This window comes from Narcine bancroftii, chromosome 2, assembly GCF_036971445.1.
Source record: "Narcine bancroftii isolate sNarBan1 chromosome 2, sNarBan1.hap1, whole genome shotgun sequence".
Classification (NCBI taxonomy): Eukaryota; Metazoa; Chordata; class Chondrichthyes; order Torpediniformes; family Narcinidae; genus Narcine; species Narcine bancroftii.
In genome coordinates this window covers 180,185,331-180,209,781 of record NC_091470.1, presented here as the reverse complement: position 1 = coordinate 180,209,781, position 24,451 = coordinate 180,185,331, and the positions used below count along the sequence as shown (strand labels likewise).

Sequence of the window (24,451 nt, the reverse complement as noted above, 5' to 3'; positions counted from 1 at the left end):
ACTGCTTATTATAATAACCCTCAGTTGGTTAAATAATGAAAGATGATCTTAGGAAAGGGGAAATGGCTCTGTGACAGTCGCGATGGACAGAGTGGCTTCCTCGTCCCGGTGGTCGGGACTCCAGTCTGGGCCGTGTGACAGGCCTGCAGCCACTAATGGGAAAATACTGCCATCTGGCGTCCAAATGGATCATCTGGCACATGGGTAAAAGTTCTCCACATTTCCTGAGGGCAAAGATTTGCCATCAGCAGAAATTGCCCGGCGTCCCTTATAGTCAGGGAGGACCCCCCCCCCCCCCCGACCCGACACCAGGGTCACCGAGTGTCCGAGGACTCAGCTCCCACGGCCATGCAGTCTTCAATCCAAACCATCGCCGACCCGAGCTCCAGATCCAAGCCTCCGACAGGATCAGGAACCCCTTGACCCTCTTGCATCCGATGCCCCGGTCGGTGCCCCTTCGGTAGGTCTCCAGCAGTCCGCAGCTGAGGGCGAGCCCCTTGACCGCAATCACCAGCACGGGTTCCTCGCCTTGAGTCACCAACAGCCCCGCTGCCTGCCTGTCCTTAAGCCTCAGAGCCCCTCGCTGGCCCCGCTGCCGCGGTCACCGTCTCCTTCCCTCCGGCTCTGCATTCACAGAGCTTCACACCCCCCCCCCCCACCTGTCGAAATCAACTCTCACCTCTCTCCTGCCCTCCGATCCTTGTCCGAAGGCCTCTTGGCTGTTGGTCTGTCCTCCTCCCCCTCCCCACTTTTTTTTTTATCCGGGTGCCTGCCCGCTCTTTGCTCGCACCTTGATGAAAGGGCTCAGGTCCGATAACGCAGGTTATTTATATTCCCCCCCCCCCCCCCCGCCCGCGGCGGACAATTTTGTGTGTTCACCGACAGCACCGATCTGGGGCTCCTGATGGCTGAAGGGAAGAAACTTCCTCCCTTCCCTTTTCCTACTCCCGTCCAAGGGGAAACAGGAGCTGCCCGTTCGCCTTATCTCTGCCTCTTAGAACCTCCTCGGCCTCTATTAAGTCTCCTCTCACCCTTCTTGACTCCAAAGAGAAAAGTCCCAGCTCTGCTGACCTCACCTCTCAATCCATGCAACATCCTGGTAAATTACTGAACTCTCTCCAGTATCATCGCATCCCTTCCAAGATAAGGGGTCAAAACTGCACACGGTTACTCCAAATAAGGTCTCGCCAGTGCCCCGTCGATCCTCATTTCTCTTCTACCCCTTGAATGTCAGAAACAACCCCTTAAACGCCTCTTGCATTGGCTCGCAAGTCACCGCCACCCTCCTCCCCACGCGATTCTGTGCAAGAGACGCTGTTCGCTCTCCCCATCCCGCCCCGAATAACTCTCTCGTACATGGTTCTCGTACGTGGTTCCCAGCCCCAACTGGCTCTACTCCCGGCCTGTGTAAGTATATGACAGTATATGCAACTTCACCTCACGCACGACCTGAACCTTGAAAGCTAACCCTTTGTCAAACCACAGGCAAGATCGTCTCGGTCTGTTCCTTGGCCGAGTGCGACGTAATCAAGTCCTGGTGTGCAGTCCGTCCTGTTCAAGGATTTCACCACTCCTGGACCAGTGAGCACCCAGTGTTCTGGGACACTGCTGACTCACCGAGTTTCAATGCGCCCCCCAGCCTTGCCTTGGAACGATTTGAACCTTGACTGTGGCTCCTCCCCTCCTGACGGCCGTGAAGAGGGTGGGTTCACACAGTGTGGTGCTGGGAGGCGGAGAGCTTGGGAAGGGTGGTCTTCCCGCTGGACACACATGCTCGTTCTCTTTACTCCACGAATGCAGAAGGTTGGTACCAGACTGAAAGTGGACGTCGGTTATCCTCAGGCCAGGTCAGTTCTAAGCGCGCGTTCTTCCCAGGACCCCCACCACCACCACCCCTCTCTGCGACGAGTATCAGAATCAGAAACCAGTTTTATTGTCAGGAAGGTGTCACAGAATTTTGATTTTGTGGATATGATTGTGGACAGTCAGGAGAGCACGAATCAGTCCTCAATCGAGGGGTTGCAGACTCCAGAGAAGTGGAACACGCGCGCAGGGCACCAGAACATGGGAAAGAGGGAGAAACAGAGGCCGGTGTCTAGTGAGGGGCTCTAAGGCTGAAGAGGACCCCCCTCCCCCCACCACCACTCACAGGTGGCGGGCTCGAGGCGAGGGACCCCATTGCAGGCTGCTCCAGACTGCAGTCAAGGACAGCGTTCTGCTGGAGGCTGGCGGGGATCGGAACTGGGACGGGAGAGGGCGCCGATGGCGATGAAGGGGCTTCCTGACCGTGTCGGAGGTTCGGATCTGGAGCTCGGGTTTGGACTCGACTCTGTGCGGCCGCGGGGAGCACCGGAGGCGAATCCACGTGCACTCGGTGACTCTGGGGGTGGGTAGGGAGGGACTGACTTTTGCTTCTCTTCCTCTGACTGAATGACTTCATGGTGATCCTAATGGGTTAAACGCTGGGGTATGTGTGTGTGGGGAGGGGGGGGGTGTTGATAGAACATTTGGAGTCAAAAGAATTGTAGAATCCGAGGTCCCCGCTCCATCCCGGGAACCTGAGGTCTCCGCTCCTACTGGGAACCCACCTGAAGTCTACTCTGCCTAATGGTAAAGCCGCCACTGATTACGTAAAGTTTATTGTCATCCGATTGCACGTTCAACCCGACTGAACAGCCTTCTCTGGTCCTCGGTGCAAAACACGCAGACACACAACCCGACATAGTACAGGCAAACAATACATACATCGGACAATTAAAAACTTATTTTTAAAGAAGTGAGGTAGGGTCTGTGGGTCATTCATGAGCAATGTCTCGAATACCGGCTCTGTTCCCATGATCCAGTCTGTAACAGCTCACACGCAGCCTGCATGGGTCCCTCGGCCAATGAGCCCCTCGCTGGTCCGCCGCCGTGGTCAACGTCCTGCTTCTTCTTCTGTGTAAGGGGAGTGTGGGGGGGGGGTATTCTCCCCGCTCCCGCTGCTCCCACCCCCGGAGTCTGCAACCTCCCGTGGCCGCTGCCGGGCACAGGTGCTGCTAACCGGCTGCCGGATTTTAGATTAAAAACGCCTTTGGCTCCTTTAACAGGCTGTTTAACGTCTGCTCCATTTTCAAGACCGGGCGGTTGGACCCTTTGGACCAGTGTTGGGTCTCCCAGATCCCTTACAGCTGCTCCGTTATCTTTTATCTTTGATTTTTCAGTTGCCGTTTAGTGTCTTCGAGTATCTGGGTCCCCCAAGGCATTGGGGGCATGTACACGGCCGCGATTCTCCTGCTTTTCTTGACTCATGGTAAGCTCGCTCTCTTGGCACTCAGCGAAGCTCAGGAGGGGCTGAGGGACCGGGGGGACTGGAGACGGAGGCCATACCAAACACGTCCTCTTGATCCTGCCCCGAGCTACACCGGGAATTTCTGGGAAACCCGTTGGCCAAAGCGACAACGAACCACAGATGCTGGTAGCTTCAGGCAACACCAGCCGATGGCTCCGATTCCCCTCCCCGTTGAGTTGCCTTCTGGTCTTCCTGGAACATCACGGCACGGAAGATAGGCCCTTCCGGACTGTGTTGAGCTATTTGTTCTGCCGAGTCCCACTGACCTGCACCCAGTCCACCGCCCTCCACACCCTCGTCCCTGTCCAAATTCTTCTTGAATGTTAAAACTGAACCCGCATTCACCACTTCAGCTTGTTCCACACCCCCACCCCTCTCTGTGTGAAGAAGTTTCCCCTAAACCTTTCCCCTTTCACCCTTAACCTGTGTCCTCTGGTTTGTACCTCCCCTCCCCTCAGTGGAAATAGCTAACCTACATTTACTCTGTCTCACCCCCTCTTCGAGGCACTTCAAATGCTGAAAGGCCTGACTGAGTAGATGTGGCAAGGGTGTTTCTGGGAGAGTCTGGGACAAGAGGGGACGACTTCAAGGTAAAAGGGTGTCAATTTAAAGCAGAGATATGGAAAAGTTTCTTTAGTCAGTCTGTGGCAGTTGTAGCCACGGGTGGCCGCGGAAGGGAGGACACTGCGTGTATTTAAGGCAGAGATTGACCGGTGTTTAATCAAGGGTTACGGGGAGGAAGTCGGGGAGTGAGGCTGAGTGATGAGGATCAGCTCGTGATTCGAATGGCGGAGCAGATCCAAGGGGCCGACTTCTGCTCCTATCTCTGTGATCTTGGGTACTGATCCCATTCCCAAAAATATCATGGACTCTGTTACAAGGCACAGAATAAGGCCCTTCAACCCCTCATGACTGTGCTGACCAAGTTGTGTACTGGAGCCATCATCAGATTTATTGTCAGAGTACACACCTGACATCACATACAACCCTGAGATTCTCTTTTTCCTGTGGGAGAGGCAGAATTGCCACTTATTGGTAATGCAAAAAAAAGGTACCCATGCAAACAGATAACAAATATAAACAAACTGACTTTGTGATACAGAGAGAATTTAAAAAATCAATAAAGTGCACAAGTCCTTAAATGATTCCCTGATTGAGTTTGACGTTGAGGAGTCTGATGGTGGAGGGGGAGCAGCTGTTCCTGAACCTGGTGGTACGAGTCCGATAGTGTGAACAGACCGCGTGCTGGGTGGGTGCGGGTCCTTGATGATCGCTGCTGCCCTCCGACAGCAGCATTCCCCATAGATGGTTCTCGATGGTGGGGAGGGTTTTGCCCGGGTTGTCCTGGGCTGCGTCCACGACCTTTTGCAGGGCTTTACGCTCGGGGTGGGTATTGGTGCTCCCGTACCGGGCCGCGATTGGAGCCGGTCAGCACACTTTACACCACGCCTCTGTAGAAATTGGCAAAATCTCTAGAAACCAGGAAACCCATGGGCCTGTTTAAATGGTGTAATTGTGCCCGCTTCAACCACTCTGGCAGCTCACTCCACACACCCACCACCCTCTTGCTCCTTGGTCCTTTTTAAATCTTTCCCCTCTCACCTTAAATTGATGCCTTCTAGTTTTATTCCTCCCTACCCTCGGTGGACACGGTATTAGCTGAGAGCTTTTAAGATTTGCCCAGGAAAACATTTTGCATTTTAAATTATTGTTTACATTTTTGTCAGGTGTTGACTTTAATTTTCTTTAAAACTGCTCATTTTATAAATGAAGCGTCTGTATTTGTTAATAAATAAACTATCGAAATTTACCTGTTCATCTCTTCTTCATTCTGCCTTAAATCAGAATTTTAAATATTTGAAAAATTCAAAAATCTGGGCGAGCCCAATCTGATTTTAGGGCTTTAGCATTAAAAAAAAGTCATTGTGCATTTTAAATGTGTTCCAAGGCTTGTCCCATGCCATGAAACTGTCAGTGGGGGGGGGGCTATCACCTGATCAAAGAGCAGAGGAGTTGGCCAGAGGCGCGGGACTACTGTCGAAACAGGTACACAGACCTTGCCTGCCTGCTGAGCCGCAAGGAGTGGGAGGCTGTGGCTCGCCTCGTGATTGGAGGCACGTGGCTGTGGATTGGACTATATGGCAACGACTGGTCCACGGCTGGGTGGAGGTGGACGACGGGAGAGGGGTTCAGTGATGCCAACTGGGTGCCTTGGAAGGCCCAACAAGTCAGCACCACCGTTCCCAGCTGCGTGTACATTGACAGTGATCGATGGGTCGACACTCAGTGCGAGATTCCACTGCCCTTCATCTGTTACACAGATATGCCAACTACCAAAAGTACGCCAATGAGCAAGATCCCCTTATTATCGTGTAATGGTGCAGAACATGTAATATTACACAAAACGTTCTCCCGTGGTCTCTGCAGCTGGCACAGATTCCCATTTGATCCGTTGACCACCAGATCCAAGCCTCCGACACGATCAGGAAGGCTTCAGTGCCCGAGGCCCTTTGGGAGCCCCTTCTTATCCTCTATGCCCTCCCGAGCCCCAATTCCAGACTCTGGTTCCCATGAGCCGGTCCCCTGACCTCAGGTCACCCGCATACCTTGCGGGTCCCTCTCAGCCACTGAGCCCCTTGTTGGTCCAGCCGCCGCGGTCACATCATCTCTGTAGGGGCCATCTCCCCTGCTTCTGCTCCTCCACGGGGTGGGGGGCGGTGTTCTCCCCATTACTGGTGCCTTGCACTGCTCCCCCCCCCGAGCCATCAACCCATCACGGATGTTGCTGAACACAGGTGCCGCCATCTTGGGCACAGACCCCGCAGTCGCAGGATTTTAAACGAAACACCGCCATTTAAAAAAATCTATTTATGTAAGGGAGCAGTGTGGGAGAATCCAGGGATTGGTGGGGGGGGGGGTGTTGCTGGGAGAACAAAATGGACAGAGTCGAATGAGGAATTTGCACATTCTCCCCATGTCTGCGTGGGTTTTCCCAGGGAGCTCCGGTTTCCTCCCACCCTTCAAAACGTACCAGGGGTTGTAGGTTAATTGGGTGTAAATTTGGTGGCACGGGTTCGTGGGTCTGTTATCGTGCTATATGTCCAAATTTAATTTAAGAATTTGAAATTTAAGATGCCTTTAGCCAACGAGACAATGATGGCCAAGCAAGTCCAAAGGTTTTATTTCTGTGCTCTGTGACTCGTCCCGAGGAATGAATGAAAGGTTGAGCGGGGAAACCATTTGGGAAGGAGGTGTGTGGGTGGGGGGGGGGGGGGGCGGTTTCAGAGGAAGCTCTGCCTACGACCATGCTTTTACTTTTGTCAGAATTCCCTGAACCGTCCAGTGCCGAGGAATCTGCGTCATCGAGCTCATGGACAGCCGCTGAGCTGGAGACAGCTGGTGATGATTACATGCCCCAGTCTCTGGACGCTGCACTGACGAGTCTGTCATCTTCTGGAGGTGAGCGCCTTGTCGGCTTTTGATAAAGGAAAGCTAAAGTCGGGGAATTGAGTTCAAGAGCCGGGAGGTCATGGTGAGACCACACTTGGACCATTGTGTTCAATTCTGGTCGCCTCATTACAGGAAGGATGTGGAAGCTGTGGAGAGGGTGCAGAGGAGATTCACCAGGATGTTGCCTGGATTGGAAAATAAGTCTTATGAGGCCAGGTTTGCAGAGCTGGGACTTTTCTCTTTGGAGCATAGAAGGATGAGAGGAGACTTAATAGAGGTCGACGAGAGGCATAGATGGGTAGAATAGCAAACACCAGAGGACGTCTGTACAAAGTGAAGGGAGGGAAGTTTAGGGGAGACGTCAGGGATACTCAGAGAGTTGTGGGTGCTTGGAATGCATTGCCAATGGTGGTGGTGGAGGCTGGAACAAGAGGGGCATTTAGAAGATTCTTAAATAGGCATATGGACACAAGAAAAAGAGAAGGTTATGGGGTAGGGAGGGAAGGTTTAGATTGTTGAGCAGGTGTATATAGGTTGGCACAACATCATGGGCCGAAGGGCCTGTCAGGCTTGCCCGCCTCCACTTTCTCAGGAAGTGCAGTTGTGTGTCCAGGATTGGCCACTAGTTAAGTGGGCTCTGAGAAACTGGGAGGGCAGGTCAGGGACTGAATGGCAGTCCCACCTCCACGGTTCCCTGGTCGGGTGGAGACCTCCCGACCGTCTTTTCAGAGCATGTCCAAAACACTGAGTCAGAGGACAGGTTGCCCTTGCGGTCTGACCAGCCGAAGAGCAGGCGGGATTTCTGCCGGTCCCACTACACCAGCCTTCTGAGCGCGAGGAGCGAGCAGGAGTCGGGGGCTGTGCGTCCCCTTCTGGCCCGAGGGGGGAGGTTGGAGTGAATCGGACAGCTCCAGCGGAGACGACAGCTGGTCCAACGGCGATGCCTACCAGTATGCCAACTGGCCCCCATCCCCACACCAACAGAGGCGCCGATGGCTTGCCGATGTGTGTCTATGCCACGATATGAAGCCCACCTCCCTTTCACCTGCTACCTGGATGAATAGGGACGGGGGAGACGGTGATGGTGGGGGTGGATTCCGATTGAGCCCGGAACTCAATCTCAGTGATCGGTAGAGACTAGCCAGGGCATCAAAGGTCATGGGGAGAAGGCTGGGCAGTGGGGCTGAGTGGGAAAATGAATCCCCTCATGATTAACTGGCGGGGAAGACTTGATGAGCTGAATGGCCTGTTTCTGCTCCTGTCTTACGGTCTTAAATGAACTTCTCTTGTATTTGAATAGACATGGGGATCGCTCGTCGAGCACTTCCTCATGAAGATGTCATACCACGAGCCGGAGAATACAAGGATATAACATTGCGGGATATTGTATCCAGAAGGAATTTCAGGCCAAGTAGGAGGAGATTTGGACTAAACGTGGAAACATGCACTTTGCCTTTAATTCGCCAGCTTTTTGGTTCAAATTTTCTTTGAGCATTGGAGTGTGAGAAGAAGGTCCCCAGTGTACAGTGTCCATACTGATTGGGGTAAAAGCCAGGGGTTTGGAAGAAGTTAAGGTTGACTGTACATGTACAATCTCATGAAGCAGTGTATCTCTGGACCACAGTTCACATGCACATACACAGGCCCACACGCACACGCACCTCTCCCCTCACCCACACGCACCTCCCCCCTCCCACACATCCATACATATACACCCACACATTCATAACCCCACACACACACACCCCTCACATGCACACATACACACACACATGAATACCCCCCCATACACACAGGTAAACACCCCTCACAAGCACACGAATATCCCTCCACGTACAAACCACAAACACACAAAATAATCACATATATGCATCAAAATATAATTTAAAATAAACATATTCAGAGAGGGATTCACAATACAACCAGAAGGCTATTCCGTCCATTACTTTTCTGCAGTAATATTTGTGAGGGGAAGTGGAGAAATGTTTGAATTTCAAAGGAGAGAAGTGAGTGTGAAGAAAGGGACTCATTGGATCAGGGATTGGAAGAAGTGGAAATGAAATAATGCAAAAGAAAGCAAGAAATTTGGGACTGGGTTCAGAATATTATACATTCTACTGAGTTTATTACAACCTTTTAACATGTGCAGTTAGATTTGTTGAAGACCACTCATGGGTAAAGTTGTAAAACACATTTTTGAAGTGCTCCACTTGCACCCACACCTCCTCCCTCACCACCGTTTGGGGCCTCGAACCGTCCTTCCAGGTGAAGCAACGTTTCCCTTGTGAATCTGCAGGGGACGTCTACGGCATCCGGTGCTCCTGCTGCGGCCTCCTCTGCATCAGGGAGACTGGCCACAGGCGGGGAGATCGCTTTGCTGAGCACCTCGGCACTGTCCGCCACCACAGCGCGGATCTCCCGGTGGCCGCCCCATCTTGATTCCACAAATCCCAGAAGAAGATCAGGCAACGGGTCTGAGTGGGGAAAATGGACCAGCTCACGATTAAATGGCGGGGCAGACTCGATGGGCTGAATGGCTTATTATTTCTGCTGCCATGTCTTATGGTCTTATCTGCGGCCGAGATTTGATAATGGTTAGCGCTCTGAACATTATCGGCCGGCAAGGTTGTCGTAGCGGTTAGCGCAATGCTGTTACAGTAACAATGATCAGAAATGGGGTTAGAATCCCGTCGCTATCTGTAAGGAGTTTGACGCTCTTCCGGAGTCTGTGTGGGATTTCCCTGGGGCCTCCAGTTCCCTTCCACCGTTCAAAGGTGGCTCGAGCTCGTGGGCCTGTTATCATGCTGTATGTCTAAATTTAAATTTTAAATTTAGTGTAGGTGGAAACCAGAGCATGGTGAGCGGGGACCGGACATTCTTCCTGATTGAGGAGGAAAAGTTGTGGACCAAGGCTTGGAGCTACTGCCGTAACCATTACACCAACCTGGCCAGCGTGCGCAACGCGGAGGAGGCCAGCGCCGTCTCCCAGCTGGCAAGCGGGCCGGGGTGGATCGGGCTTTACACCGATGGGATCTCCGGCTGGGCGTGGACCAACGGCGACCCCTTCGGCTTCTCCAAGTGGGGGCTGTGGCACCCCTACCACCTCAACAGCAGCTTGCCCCTGTGCGTGGCTGTCTTTGACGCGGAGTGGCACGAGACCGACTGCGACTTCCCGTTCCCCTTCATTTGTTACCAAGGTAATAAAAATTCCCCGGGCACCTGCCTCCCGCTGACTCCAAAATTCATCCAATGTCCTTTGAGAGAGGAGCAGGAGCTCAACCATTCAACAAGACCCAAACTATTGAGGGTCTTGGAAAAAAGAGATCTCCAGATTGTAATAATGCCAGGAGTTGAGGAGATGTCTTAGCCTGCAGAGAGGATTGGTCAACCATTCGACAGCACCAGAGTTTGTCGAGTAGGTTTGTATAGATATGGATCAGGGGTGAATCCACAGGACCATGGGTCAATCCACAGGACCATAAGAGTGGCAAAGAGGATCACTGGAGTTTCCCTCCTCCCCCACCCCCATCAACATGATCTATCGATTTCTGAAGAGCGTGTGCAAAATCATTGAGGATCCCTTCCACCCTGCACACAGCATCTTTCAGCTGCTTCCTTCAGGGAAGAGATACAGGAGGATCAGACCCAGTATCACGAGGCCGAGGAACAGCTTCTTCCCACGGGCAGTGAGAACAACCAAAGGAACTTCTCACACTGTCCTTCTTCATGAAACAATATTTATTTGCATATATGAATACTTGTCCTGCACATGTACTGTTTGTCTGTACATGTGTGTGCTATATCTGGTTGTGTGTCTGCGTGTTTTTCACCGAGGACCGGAGAACGCTGTTTCGTTGGGCTGTACTTGTGCAGTCGAGTGCCAATAAACTCGATGACATTGTCGGCCAAAGAGCCTGAACTGGGCTGCAATGTTCTATGTCAAGTAAGAATACTTAAATGAGTCCCTGATAGAGTTTGAGGGTGGAGGGGGAGCAGCTGTTCCTGAACCTGGTGGTGCAAGTCTCGTGGCCCCAAGACTTCTTTCCTGATGGCAGCAACGAGAACAGATGCCATTTTTCTTGCACTGTTGAATATCACCTTTGGTATTTATCTGCTCTTTTTAATTGAATGTTTATGACTTTAGTATTTAAACGTTGAAGAGCAGGATAGTATCCGGCCCATCCAGCCCATGACCCTGTGCCACCCAATTCCACTCACGTGACCAATTAACCAACTAAGTCAGGATGAGAATTTACTGTCATGAACAAGTCATGAAATTCGGTGTTTTGCAAACACTCATTTGGAACGTGGGAGGAAACCCATGTAGGTCACGGACAGCGCCAGATTCGAACCCGGATCGATGAATATATCGTATTGTATATATCAAATATAAACTATTGGTTTTTTACAAAGTACCCATTGGGTTGCAGCAGTAAGAATTTTGGTGCATCTGTACATTATACCATGTGTATGATAATAAACCCACTGACTAACGAGAGCTCTGGGATCCTTTGTAACTCAACAGACCTGAAGCCCAGTTCCAGGCCACCAGCAATCCCATCTGGGAATTTAGGATCATCAGCGAAAACTGAGATGCCTTACGGATTGAGAAATTACTCGGATCTTCTCACTGACTTGAACATAGGTAGGAACACATTTCATACACTGCCTGTGAAAACGATTTCCATTCGGAGTTCTGATTAAGAGGAAGGGGCTTCTACAGCCATCGCTGGAGGGGGTGGGAGAGAGGGAAACGCTAAAACTGTGGATGCCGGAAAAGAACCTAGATAAAACACTACGGCCCAGTACAGGCCCTTCGGCCCTTGGTGTTGTGCCATATTATATAGTCCTTTTTTTTAAAAAAAAGGACCAAACCCTTCAGACCTATCCCCGTAACCCTCTATTTTTCTTTCATCCATGTGCCTGTCTAAGAGTCTCTTAAATGGCCCCAATCACCACCCCTGATGAGGCATTCCCATCACCAACTACTCTGTATATATATAAAAAAAATTACCTCTGATGTCCCCCTTAAAATTCCCCCCCTTCACTTTGAACAGACATCCTCTGGTGTTTGCTGATCCCACCCTGGGAAACAGGTGCTGGCCGTCCACCCTGTCTATGCCTCTCAGATCTTGTAGACCTCTGTTAAGCCTCCTCTCATCCTTCTATGCTCCAAAGAGAAAAGCCCCAGCTCTGCTAACCTTTCCAATCCAGGAAACATCCTGGTGAATCTCCTCTGCCCCCTCTCCATAGCTTCCACATCCTTCCTGTAATGAGGTGACCAGACTCAATCCCTTGAATATTGAAGCCCAGCATCCCATAGGCCTTCTTAACCATCCTATCAACCTGCGTGGCGACTTTGAGAGATGTATGGATTTGGACCCCAAGGTCACTCTGAAAAGACTCAGCTGTACTCAGCCTTCTGGTTTGTACAAACTTGAGCAATCTCGAGTAAACAATGAGAAGCTGGGGAACTCAGCAGGTCAGGGGGGGAAGGTGTGGTCAGTCAACGCTTTGGGTCGGGACCCTTTATCAGGTCTAGGTCCTCTGGTTTGGCAAACAAATGGAGTTTGAGCTCTGGTCAGGGAAGGTGGGCTGGACACCCAAAAAATCAAAAGGTCCTGTGTTTGCCTATGCCAAGGCAGTGAACTCAGGAGGCTGTACCACACAGTCAATGAGGAGAGAAGGTGGCCCGAGGCCCGCGACTACTGCCGGGCACACCACACCGACCTGCTCAGCATCCGGAGTGAGCGGGAGAACAACTAAACCAGCCCCCTGTACCATCAGCTTGGGCTGAATGGCCTACCTCCTGCTCCCATGTAGAGAGGAGTGCAGGGTCAGCTTCAGACTTGGTCCTGGATCACACATGTCAAACTCTGGCCCGCGGGCAATATATATTTGGCCCGCAAGATCATTTCAAAAATGTATTAGAGGTGGCCCGCCCTGCAGCGAGAGCCGATGCTGTTTTTTGGTAATGTCACCTCCACCATCCTCCCCCTTCATTGCACATCCTTCCCCACCCCCTAACTATCCCCTCCCCCCTAAAACCACCCCCCTTAAAAGATGGCCAGAATATTCTCAAAAAGGAATCCAGAGTGGTAAAGTTCCACAAACCTTCTGCTGTGAATCCTAACAACACCCGGGCATCAGATCCACGGGACGCGGAGGGAGCAAGAGTGTTGCAGGTTGACCGTGCAAACTTTGAGAACGGGGAAAACAAAATTGTAACACGAGAAGTCTGTCGATGTCATCAGCCGGCAAGCCAGTTGGAAGGCTCCCCGCACAACCAGTCACTTCTCCCACCTGTAGAGCGGTGCGGCAGATTGGCGAGCGCCTGTGATTTCCTGTCGGCGCGACGGACATGGCAGGCTGCGCATGGCCCTCGCTGTTCCGCAAAGGCTGATCGGCAGCGCGCTGGGCCTGAATGGGTGGGTAAGCAGGGGTGGGCAGAGGGTGTAGGTGAGGAGTAATGGGCAGGGGAAGTTATGGTGGTGCGAGGGGCAGTTAGAGGGAGGGATGAGTAGAAGGAGGGGTGGATAGGGAAGAGGTAAAAGGGGAGGGGCAGGGTGAGTAGGGGAGGGGTGATTAGAGGATGAGAGATGGGTAGAGGGAGGAACAGGTTGAGGGGAGAGGCAGTAGAGGGGCGTGTATAGGATGGGGTGGGTAGAGGCAGAGTGAGTGGACTGAGGGGTGAGTAGAGGTTGAGTAAAGGACTGGTCAGGTAGAGGGATGGTGGGTCAAGGGTGAATAGAGGCCTAGAGCCTGAGGAGTGAGCAGGAAATGCTGAGTCCTGATGCAGGCCAAAATGGACACAGCCTGTGAATGCTGACTACATCTCCGCAGGGACCAAATATGTTTCCCTCAGGTCAAGCAAAGGGTGAACTTGAGCTACCTACTCCTGACCTGTAACATTATCCTCCTAAAGTTATATCCTAAAGTTTAACATTACATATGTTGAAAGAAGAGAAAACATGCAGATGTTGTTGAAAATTTTCAATAAATATTTAGTTCAGCCGTCGACTTAGTCCAAGTTTTTAATTTTGGACCCCCGTGAATTTGAGTTTGACACCCCTGTCCTGGATGAAGAATGTGTAATGGCTAATACCATGTAAAATTTGACCCCCCCTATTTTTGAGCCTGGCCGCTCTCCCACCTGAGTTCCCAATGCCCTGACCACAGACTCTCACCTAGGCCCCTGGCTACCCGCTCATCCGAGCTCTTGACGACCTGAACGATGCAGGTACTTACCGCGGTCAAAATTAGTATGCTGGCAATAGTCAACCCCCAAGTTTTACTCTAAACGTTAGTTTGTAAAATTTGACTGCTACATGCGTACAGAATATACAGTAGGTTGAACAAGCAACTAAGAGAAAGAAACTGTAGTGAAACACAAACATCCGCAGATGCTGTGATTGTAATAAAAACACAGAGAGATGCTGGGGGAACTCAGTCGGTCTCGCAGCATCCATAGGAGGTAAAGATACGTTACTGACGGTTCGGGCCTGAGCCCTTCCTCAAAGGTAGAAGCAAAAAAAGCAGGAAGGTGCCTGAGTTTGGAGTGAAACACAGACACTGTGATCCCTTTCCCCCCTCCACTGCTGCCTTTTCACTCAAGCCCTTCGGCCCATCTAGTCTGTGCCGAGTCCTGCTGACCTGCTCCAGGACCACAGCCTTCCCATCCATGCACCAGTCCAAGTCGAACCCGCGTCCGCCACCTCCGCTGGTGGCTTGTTCCACATCTGGGATTAGGAGAGGCGGTCAGAATTCTGCCCTCCAGGGTGGGTGTGTGGGAATATTTAAGGTGGGGGTGAGTTACATTGCACAGAGTAGTGGGAATCTGGAACGGGTTGATTGGGGTGGAATTAGATGCTGTGACTGCAGAAAAAACACCGACTGAAATGCTGGAAGGATTCAGCTGGTCTTTTCAGCATCCATAGGAGACAAAGATACATTGCCGACGTTTCGCGCCTGAGCCCTTCCTCAAGGAAAAAGCAAAAAAATTCCAGGATAGACACAGTGCTGGCCAGTGGGGGGGAGGAGTCTTGACCAACAAACAGGGTTAACTGGATATGATAAGGGGAGAGGAAAGAATTGATTATGTCTGTCTGAAAGGGAGAGGGACAGAACTGGGGGGAGGGGGGTGGGCGAAAGAATTGAGTTGGGGGGGGTTTAAAGAAGCCAGAGAAGTCCATGTTAATGCCATCCGGTTGCAGGGGGCCCAGTGAAGATAAGATGTTGTTCCTTCAATTTGCGGGTGGTCTCAGTCTGGCCATGCACGAGACCATCAACAAACAGTGGATTTTATTTATGAACAGGGGCTCACACTCACGCAGGCCAATAATACTCAAATAATTACACATCAGGTGCAAATAAATCTCTGCTAAACCTTCTCGACTCCCAATTGTGTATCAAGGGATGAACACTCAATACCCACCAACCCTCACTGTCTCTCATGGTCACAGCACACTAATAAACAGTAAATTAATTACAACTGGCAAGTGTAATGAATCTGGTCTCCAGCATCGACCATGAGTCTGGATCTGGGATGTCGCATCCCAGTTGGCCCCCCGGTATCTGTCTGTGGCCGGCAATGTGGACTCTCAGGGCAATGGCAAAAGGGGACAAGCAGGCTCCATGCCTGGCTCTTCAATGCATGCATGTGATCAATCACACATCAGCCTCACCTGTGGTCAGATCTACCGCCTGACAACCAGAGGACCGATAACACGTCCACTGCAAGGGTCAATCATGCATCAGCCTCAGGTGGGCAGATCTAACCTGTGATTGGCAAGTGAGGTGACTTCCGACCGGGTTCAGGACAGAGAGTTCACATGACTCTCCACAATCCACATTCCGAATGGTAGGGGTTATGTGACTTTCCGTGATCCACGCCGAAAGGGAGGGAGGACGTATGGGCGCAAGTGCATCAATTCAGATGCAGGCCAATGAGGCCCAGCCAGAGCAGGACAAGGACCGTCCACTGCGCATAAAGGACACCCAAAAAATCAAAAGGTCCTGTGTTTGCCTATCCCAAAGCGGTGAACTCAGGAGGCTGTACCACACAGTCAATGAGGAGAGAAGGTGGCCCGAGGCCCGCGACTACTGCTGGGCACACCACACCGACCTGCTCAGCTTCTGGAGTGAGCGGGAGAACAACGCAACCAGCCCCCTGTACCATCAGCTTGGGCAGGCCTGGTGCGGCCTGTACAACGAGTGGCAGTCAGTGGACGGCTGGGGATGGTCTGATGGCAGCTCTGCCTCCTAAACACGCTGGAAAGCCGGACAACCTCACCACTACGGCCTCCTCTCGCTGACTGCGTTTACGTGGAGGAAAGCCGCTGGATCGACGCTCCCTGCCAATTCCTACTGCCCTTCATTTGCTACACAGGTAACGTGCGAAGAGTTGGGTGGGGGTTAAAGGCACCGAAAATCTGAAGGAATTCAGCTGCTTCAATCAGGACCTACAGGAGACAAATATGTTTTTTTAAGATAGAATTTGGGTGATTTTACTGGTCTGAAGAACAACTGACATCTCGGCATTGGTCGTTCACACTTGAAATCTCCGTTTCTTTACACACATTTAGACCACATCCCGAAAGTACGGTAAGTGAAGAGGCTGGACTTGCAATACATGTCATCAATATATGCTATTCATTATCCTGCTGTTCAAGGAGGCGTGGTCTGGGTGGTAAAATATCGTTCCGACATGTTTACACAGCACGCTCTCCGGGAAAATGGAAAAAAACTTCCTGGAAAACAGTGCAGTGTAAAAAAATGTCAATGATATATTGGTGACGTTTCGGGTGTTCTTCACGGAGAAGAAAAAAAATCAGAAAAAGGCAGAAGTCGGAGAGATCAGAATTCACACAATGGGGGAAGAATCCAGACCAACAAAAGATGGACGTGACTCAGGGTCGAGGTAGAATTTACCATCTCTGTGTGAAAGGAGGCAGCGAATGGAGAGGTGAGGGGGAAGGGGGGAAGAAGGTTTAATGAAAACCAGAGAAGTCAATATTAATGTCGACAGGTTGAAGGAGGCCCAGTTGGAAGATGAGGTGTTATTCCTCCAATTTGCAGGTGGTCTCAGTCTGTCAAGGCGAGACCATAGACAGACATTTCGACAAGGGGGCGGGATTTGAATTGGGCGGCCACTGGGAGATCCACGCTATTTTGGCAGACAGAGACGAGGTGCTCAACGAAGCGATCTCCCAATCTGCAAACTTGCTGATCCAATTTACCAAATTATCATCCAGGTCATTGATATCGAGGACAAACAGCAATGGTCCTAGTAGTCTCTGTCTTCTCCTGTTCAGCCACTGTTGAATCTAGTTCACTTCCTCATCATGAGCATCTTTCCTGACTAACCTCCCATGTGGGACCTTGTCAAAGGCCTTACTAAAGTCCAGGTAGACAACATCCACAGCCTTTCCTCCTGAGGTTTGTGGGTAACTAAATCCTGACTGTCGTTTTTCACTGGAAAATCTCTTTTATTCCATCAGACTTGCTTCAAGATTCCAACCAGCAGACCTTTGCATCATTAGATTTGGATTTGCTTTTGTTGGTTGATGAGGAAACACAGATATCCATGCTTACAGCAAGGAATCCCACTGGAGGTAAGAACTTTATCGCAGGCTCCCTCATTCGAGCCAGCCCCTTGATTTGGATTAGCTCGCTACGAGATAGATCACAGGGGAGGACAGTGGTGCATTTCAGAAGGAGGGCGGGGAGGTGAATTTGCAGGCAGCCATCTTTTTTGGGCAAGTTTGGACATTAGAAATGAGGGACATCGCCTCACTATTTGGTGGGGGAGGAGAGTTAAGGCAGAGATGAGGAGGAACTACTTCTCCCAGAGAGTGGCGAATCTCTTGGAGAAACTGCGGGGGCTCAGAGCACAAAATGTCTGGAGAAGCTCAGGAGGCCACCAAGATAACATAACATAACATAACAATTACAGCACGGAAACAGGCCATTAGGCCCTTCTAGTCCGCACCGAACCAAACACCCCTTTCTAATCCCACCTCCCTGCACAATGCCCATAATCCTCCATCTTCTTCTCATCCATATACCTGTCCAACCTTTTCTTAAATAATACAATTGACTCCGCCACCACTATTTCTCCCGGAAGATCATTCCACACAGCTACCACTCTCTGAGTAAAGAAGTTCCCCCTCATGTTACCTCTAAACCTCTGCCCCTTAATTCTTAACTCATGTCCTCTTGTTTTAAACTTTCCTCCTCTTAACGGAAATAGTCTATCCACATCCATTCTGTCTATCCCTTTCATAATCTTAAATACTTCTATCAAATCCCCTCTCAACCTTCTACGCTCCAAAGAATAAAGACCCAATCTGTCCAATCTCTCCCCATACTCCAGATGCTTAAACCCAGGCAACATTCTGGTAAACCTTCTCTGCACTCTCTCCACTCTGTTTATATCCTTCCTATAATTAGGCGACCAGAACTGCACACAGAACTCCAAATTAGGCCGCACCAACGTCTTATACAATCTCAACATCACCTCCCAACTCCTATATTCCATGCAATGATTGATTAAGGCCTGCATACTAAAAGCCTTCTTCACCACCCTATTCACGTGAGTTTCTACCTTCAGGGAACGATGTACCATCACTCCTAAATCTTTCTGCTCTTCTGTATTCCTCAATGCTCTCCCATTTACCACATATGTCCTATTCTGATTCTTCTTACCAAAATGAAGCACCTCACACTTATCAGCATTAAATTCCATCTGCCATTTTTCAGCCCACTTTTCTAAGCAGCCAAATCCCTCTGCAATCCTTGAAAACCTTCTTCATCATCCACTATTCCACCTATCTTAGTATCGTCTGCATATTTACTAATCCAATTCACCACCCCATCATCTAGATCATTAATGTATATAACGAACAATAATGGGCCCAATACAGATCCTTGAGGCACACCACTGGTTACCGGCCTCCAACCTGACAGACAATTATCCACTACCACTCTCTGGCCTCTCCCTTTCACCCAATGTTCAATCCATTTGACTATCTCAAAATTTATACCTAAAGACTGCACCTTCCTAACTAACCTTCCATGTGGTACCTTATCGAAGGCCTTACAGAAGTCCATATAGACAACATCCACTGCGCTACCCTCATCCACATTCCTAGTCACCTCTTCAAAATATTCAATCAGATTGGTCAAACATGACCTTCCTCCCACAAATCCATGTTGAGTGCTCCTGATCAGACCCTGTCTATCCAGATGTTTATAAGTACTATCTCTAAGAATTTTCTCCATTAATTTACCTACCACAGACGTCAAACTTACAGGCCGATAGTTGCCAGGCTTCCTCCTTGAACCCTTTTTAAATAACGGAACCACATGCGCAATGCGCCAATCCTCCGGCACTATCCCCATATCTAATGACATTTGAAAAATTACCGCCAGAGCCTCTGCTATTTCCTCCTTCACTTCTCTCAATGTCCTGGGGAAGATCCCGTCTGGTCCCGGAGACTTATCCACCTTTATATTCTTCAAAAGCCTTAAAACTACACCTTTTGTAATCTCTATATTCCCCATATTTACCCAATTTGCTTTTTTTATCCCACATCTCCCAATATCCTTCTCCTTAGTGAATACCGAAGAAAAGAAACTGTTCAATATCTCCCCCATTTCTCTAGGTTCCACACACAGTTTTCCACTCTGATTTTCTAAGGGACCAATTTTGTCTCTAGCTTTCCTCTTACCATTAACATATTTGTAGAACTCTTTTGGATTAGTTTTCACCCTGCTTGCCATAGTTTTCTCGTACCTTCTTTTAGCTTTCCTAATTCCTCTCTTAAGATTCCTCTTACATTCAATGTATCTTTCAAACATCTCCTTAACTCCATGCTTCTTATATCTAATGTACGCCTCCCTTTTTCTTCGAACCAAGTTTCCAATATTCCTTGAAAACCACGGCTCTCTCAAACCTTTTGCCCCTCCTTTTAACCTAACAGGAACATAAAGCTTTTGCACTCTCAAAATCTGATCTTTAAAAGACTTCCATCTCTCTACTACATCCTGCCCATAAAACAAATTGTCCCAATGCACACCCTGCAAGTCCTTTCGCATCTCCTCAAATCTAGCTTTTCCCTAATCAAAAACCTCAATCCTTGGCCCTGATTTCTCTCTTTCCATAATGACATTGAAGCTGATGGCATTATGATTACTGGACCCGAAGTGCTCGCCAACACTAACCTCCGTCACTTGACCCATCCCATTTGCCAACAGTAGATCTAACACTGCTCCTTCTCTGGTCGGCACCTCTACATATTGTTGTAAAAAACTATCTTGCACACATTTCACAAACTCTAACCCATCCATTCCTTTCACAGAATGTGTTTCCCAATCTATATGTGGAAAATTAAAATCTCCCATAATTACAACCCTGTGCTTATCACAAATATCTACTATCTCCCTACAGATTTGCTCCTCTAGGTCTCGGTCCCCTCCGGGTGGTCTATAATACACCCCTACAAGTGTAACCTCTCCTTTCCTACTCCTCAGTTCCACCCAAATAGCCTCCGTGGATGTGCCCTCTAATCTATCCTTCCTAGGCACCGCTGTAATATCACCGCTGTAATATCACCGCTATGATACGTAAACCAAAGTTTCAGCCTGAGGTTTGAGCTATGGCAGGCGACAGAAGTAGATGTAGGGAGGGAAAGATTTTGGGTCCAGTGATCAGAATACCATTAGTTTGATGTTAATTATGGAGAAGATAGGTCTGGGCTCGGGTTGGGGTTCTGAACTGGAGAAAGGCCAATTCTGAGGAAACGAGAGAGGATCTAAAATGTGTGGATTGGGGACAAGTCATTTTCTGGCAAGGACGCGTTCAGTGAGTGGAAGGCCTTCAAAATAAGAGTAGAGTTTGTTTCTTCCGGTCAGGATTAAAGGTTACCAGGCATAGGGAACCTTGGTTTTCGAGAGATATGAGGTTCTGGTTAAGAAGAAGGGAGAGGTGTATAACAGGTATAGGCAACAAGGAGCAAATGAAGTACTTGAGGAGCATAGAGAATGCTGTAAAAAATAGTTAAGAAGGAAATCAGGAAGGTTAAAAGAAGACACAAGGTTGCTTTGGCAGACAATGTGAAGGAAAATCTTTAGGTGTATTAAGAGGAACATTGGTCCCTTGAAGATCAGAGTGGTTGGCTTTGTATGGAGTCAGAAGAGATGAGGGAGATCTTGAATGTCTGTTTTGCATCAGTATTTACTCAGGAAACTGGCACAGAGTCATGGGAAGTCAGGAAAACAAGCAGTGAGGTCATGGAACCCGAGGATCTGGCTGCCTTAAAGCAAATGCGGGTGGTTAACCCCCCCAGGACCTGACAAGGTAGTCCCTCGGCTTTGAGGGAAGTTAGGGTAGAAATAGCAGGGGTTCTGGCAGAAATATTTAATATGTCCTTAGCCACGGGATTGGAGGATAGCTCAAGTTTTTCTGTTGTTTAAAAAGATTCCTAAAGTAACCCGGTGAGCCTGACGTCAATAGTTGGTAAATTATTGGAAGGTATTCCAAGAGATCGGATATACAAATATTTGGATAGCCAGAGTCTGATTTGGGATAGTCAACGTAGCTTTGTCTGTGTAGGTCGTCTTCTAGAGCTTTTCAAGGTTACCAGGAAAGTTGAAGGATGTTGTCTACATAGACTTTAGTAACATCTTTGACAAGGTCCCACATGGGAGGCGAGTCAGGAAGGTTCACACACTTGGTATTCATGGTGAGGTAGTGAACTGGATTTGACCATAGCTGGACGGGAGAAGCCAGAGAGTAGTGGTGGATGGTTGATTCTCAGACTGGAGGCCTGTGCCTCAGGGATCGGTGCTGGGACCATAGTTGTTTGTCCTCGATATCAATGATCTGGACGATAATGTGGTAAACTGGATCAGCAAGTGTTCAGATGACACTGAGATTGGAGGCATTGTGGACAGTGAGGAAGGTTTTCAAAGCTTGCAGTTGGAAAAATGGGCTGAAAAACATCAGATGGAATTTAATGCAGAAAAGTGTGAGGTGTTGCATTTTGGAAGGACAAACCAAGACAGGACGCACAGATGAATGATCGGGCACTGAGGAATGCGGTAGATCAGAGGGATCTGTTGCATCACAGGTGGACTGGATAGGGTGGTATAGAGAGCTTTTGAAACATTGGCCTTCATAAATCAAAGTCTTGAGTTTCAGATGGGATTTTATGACAAAGTTGTTTAAGACATTGGTGAGGCCAAATTTGGAGTTTTGGTCACCAAGCTACAGGAGAGGTATCAATAAGATAGAAAGAGTGCAGAGAGGATTTACTGGGACGTTTCCAGGACTTGAGGAACTGAGTTACAGGGAAAGGTTAGACAGGTTAAGGACTTGTTCCCTGGATCATAGAAGAACGAGGGTAGATTTGATAGAGGTTTACAAAATTATAAGGGGTATAGACAGAGTAAATACAAGGAGGCTTTTTTCCACTGAGGGTAGGTGAGATACAAACCAGTGGGCATGGGTTAAGGGTGAAAGGTTTAAGGGGAACTTTTTCACATAGAGAGTGGGGGGAGAGTGGAACAAGCTGTCGGCTGAAATGGTGAATGCGGGCTCAATTTTAATTTTAAGAATTTGGGCGGGATGGGAGAGGTCTGGAGGGCTATGGACTGGGTTGGAGATCAGTGGGACAGGGCAGAATAATAGCTTGGTACAAACTTCAAGGGCCTGTTTGTTATGCTGTAATGTAATTCCGCTGCATAAGTACATTGCACCCCGTGTATGACAATAAACTCATTGTGGCATTTCGTTGGGTGTCTTGTTTCAGATTTCCCCCCTCCCCGCCTTCCCACAGAGTCCATCCCCGAGACCAACTCAAAGGATTACATCTTTGTTAAGAGCGAGAAGACATGGAACGACGCCCAAAACTATTGCCGCGCAGAGCACACGGATCTGGCTAGCATTGCTTCGCTGGAAGAGAATGCCCAAGTGGCGAAGGTGTTACAGAGCGACTCGCCCGCGTGGATCGGCCTGTTCAACAGGCATCAGTCGGAGCGCAGCTGGGCATGGTCCAATGGGAATGAGTTCAGCTTCTCCTACTGGGACCAGTTTTACCCCATGGACTTCACCGCCATGTCGGTCTGTGTCATCGTGGTCAGCGGCCAATGGAAGGACACGCCGTGCGACTTCAAGTTCCCTTTCGTCTGTTACGCAGGCAAGGGTGTGCGTTACCCCATCCCCCCTTTGCACCCCTCCGCTGGGCCGGAGTTGGGGAGATGGATTCAGGGATGGGTTAGTCCCAGTGAGGGAGAAGAACCATTGGGGCAGATCCTAGGTCAACATGGTGGCTCTCATGTGTCGACCACAAGCTGGGTGCGGCCAAACTTGTTCAACATAAGAGCCACACATGATGAACTTCAGGCATTTGAAAGCTACAAAATACAACCAAATATTACACACATTCTTATACAGAAATACGTGTACATAATAATATTTATTCATGTTTAAACTGCTGATTTGTATTAATTTCAATAATCAAAAGTACACACACTGTATATATGCGTGTAATAGTCGAATTTTGTGGACCAATTTTTAGACTAAAATTTAAGGGGTCAACTATTAACACACTACTTTTGACCGCAATAAGTACCTGCATCATTGTAGTGTTGGAGCTCAAATGGCGGGCGGCCAGGACACGGGTGAGAGCCTGCGGTCAGGGCATCCGGAGCTCTGGTCAGTGGGAGGCTGGATCCTGGGCAAGATTCCAGTCAGGAGCTCTTAAAATCAAAGAACCGCATGCGGCTCACCAGTCAACCCTCCCCCCCCAAGATATGGGAGCAGAAGTTGGCCATTTGGCCCAACGAGTCCGCCCCACCATTCCATTGTGAGCTGATCCATCCTCCAACCCTGCCCCGCTCCCAATAGCCTTTGAGACCCGACTATTCAGATACCCATCAATCCCTTAAATGCACACAACGACCTGGCCTCCACAGGGGTGGTGGAGGCTGGGTCAACAGGGACATTCAAAAGACTCCGAGACAGTTGTCATAAAAAATAGAGGGTTATGGGTGTGAGGGAGGGGGGGGACAGGTTAGAACGTTGAGTAGGTTTACATAGGTCGAAACAAATTTGTGGGCCGAAGGGCCTCTGCAGTGCCAGAATATACTCTATGGGGATTTGTCTGATCTGTATTTCATCCTTCCCTTTCAGGGTAACTGGGCCTTTGTTTCAAATTAGACCAAGATTTCACCCAAGGAGAAGGAACCACCTCCCTGTACCCTTGACCCTCCTCGTCCCGCAGATTGGAAACATCGCCTCTATCGCAGACTTTTCTCAAAACCATTCCAAGCCGTGTAAACCCGGTTGCTTCTATGACACTGTACAAAATGTTCCCCCCCCCCAAAAAGATATGATTCCTGAAAAATTATGGGGGATTGTGACAGACGACTTCAAGTCGAACAGAGGCAATTTCAGATTTTCTGTATCACGTAGGGAGTTGGAGGAACATTATATTAAGTGTGTTTAATCACATACTGATGCTAAGACATTGCATTTGTTCAACACACGTACAAACAAGTGTTTCATCTACATAAATAAATAAATATAATTTCACGAATATTAGTCTCCGATGGTCAGTATGAGCGGTTCCTTTGGTTGTTCAGCATTCTCACTGCCTGTGGGAAGAAGCT

General features: G+C 49.4%; 2 protein-coding genes across 13 annotated transcripts; both read left to right on the top strand.

Moving 5' to 3' along the window:
• Positions 1 to 1,611: 1,611 nt before the first annotated feature.
• Positions 1,612 to 24,378, top strand: LOC138754705 (putative C-type lectin domain family 20 member A). 12 transcript variants are annotated; one of them, XM_069919412.1, is made up of 9 exons: positions 1,612 to 1,847; positions 3,201 to 3,289; positions 6,653 to 6,787; positions 8,079 to 8,189; positions 9,619 to 9,975; positions 11,304 to 11,423; positions 17,278 to 17,391; positions 22,591 to 22,977; positions 23,973 to 24,378. In XM_069919412.1, the coding sequence occupies exons 1-9, from the start codon at positions 1,627 to 1,629 to the stop codon at positions 23,975 to 23,977; spliced, it is 1,539 nt and encodes a 512-aa protein (XP_069775513.1). In that variant the 5' UTR covers positions 1,612 to 1,626; the 3' UTR covers positions 23,978 to 24,378. The 12 variants fall into 12 exon arrangements, with proteins under 12 accessions (XP_069775513.1, XP_069775512.1, XP_069775509.1 ...); XM_069919411.1 differs by having other exon boundaries at positions 22,591 to 22,983; XM_069919408.1 differs by having other exon boundaries at positions 22,591 to 24,378.
• LOC138752218 (snaclec coagulation factor IX/factor X-binding protein subunit A-like) lies at positions 4,634 to 6,605 on the top strand. Its single transcript, XM_069915205.1, has 2 exons — positions 4,634 to 4,714; positions 5,304 to 6,605. The coding sequence occupies exons 1-2, from the start codon at positions 4,634 to 4,636 to the stop codon at positions 5,913 to 5,915; spliced, it is 693 nt and encodes a 230-aa protein (XP_069771306.1). The 3' UTR covers positions 5,916 to 6,605.
• Positions 24,379 to 24,451: the final 73 nt, after the last annotated feature.

Coding starts and splice junctions, on each gene's coding strand:
- LOC138752218 (XM_069915205.1), top strand. CDS start 4,634: ATGGTTCTCGATGGTGGGGAGGGTTTTGCCCGGGTTGTCCTGGGCTGC. Junction 4,715..5,303: donor TGCAGGGCTTTACGCTCGGG/GTGGGTATTGGT, acceptor TGAAACTGTCAG/TGGGGGGGGGGCTATCACCT.
- LOC138754705 (XM_069919408.1), top strand. CDS start 1,627: ATGCGCCCCCCAGCCTTGCCTTGGAACGATTTGAACCTTGACTGTGGC. Junction 1,848..3,200: donor GTCGGTTATCCTCAGGCCAG/GTCAGTTCTAAG, acceptor TTGATTTTTCAG/TTGCCGTTTAGTGTCTTCGA. Junction 17,392..22,590: donor AGCAAGGAATCCCACTGGAG/GTAAGAACTTTA, acceptor GTCTTGTTTCAG/ATTTCCCCCCTCCCCGCCTT.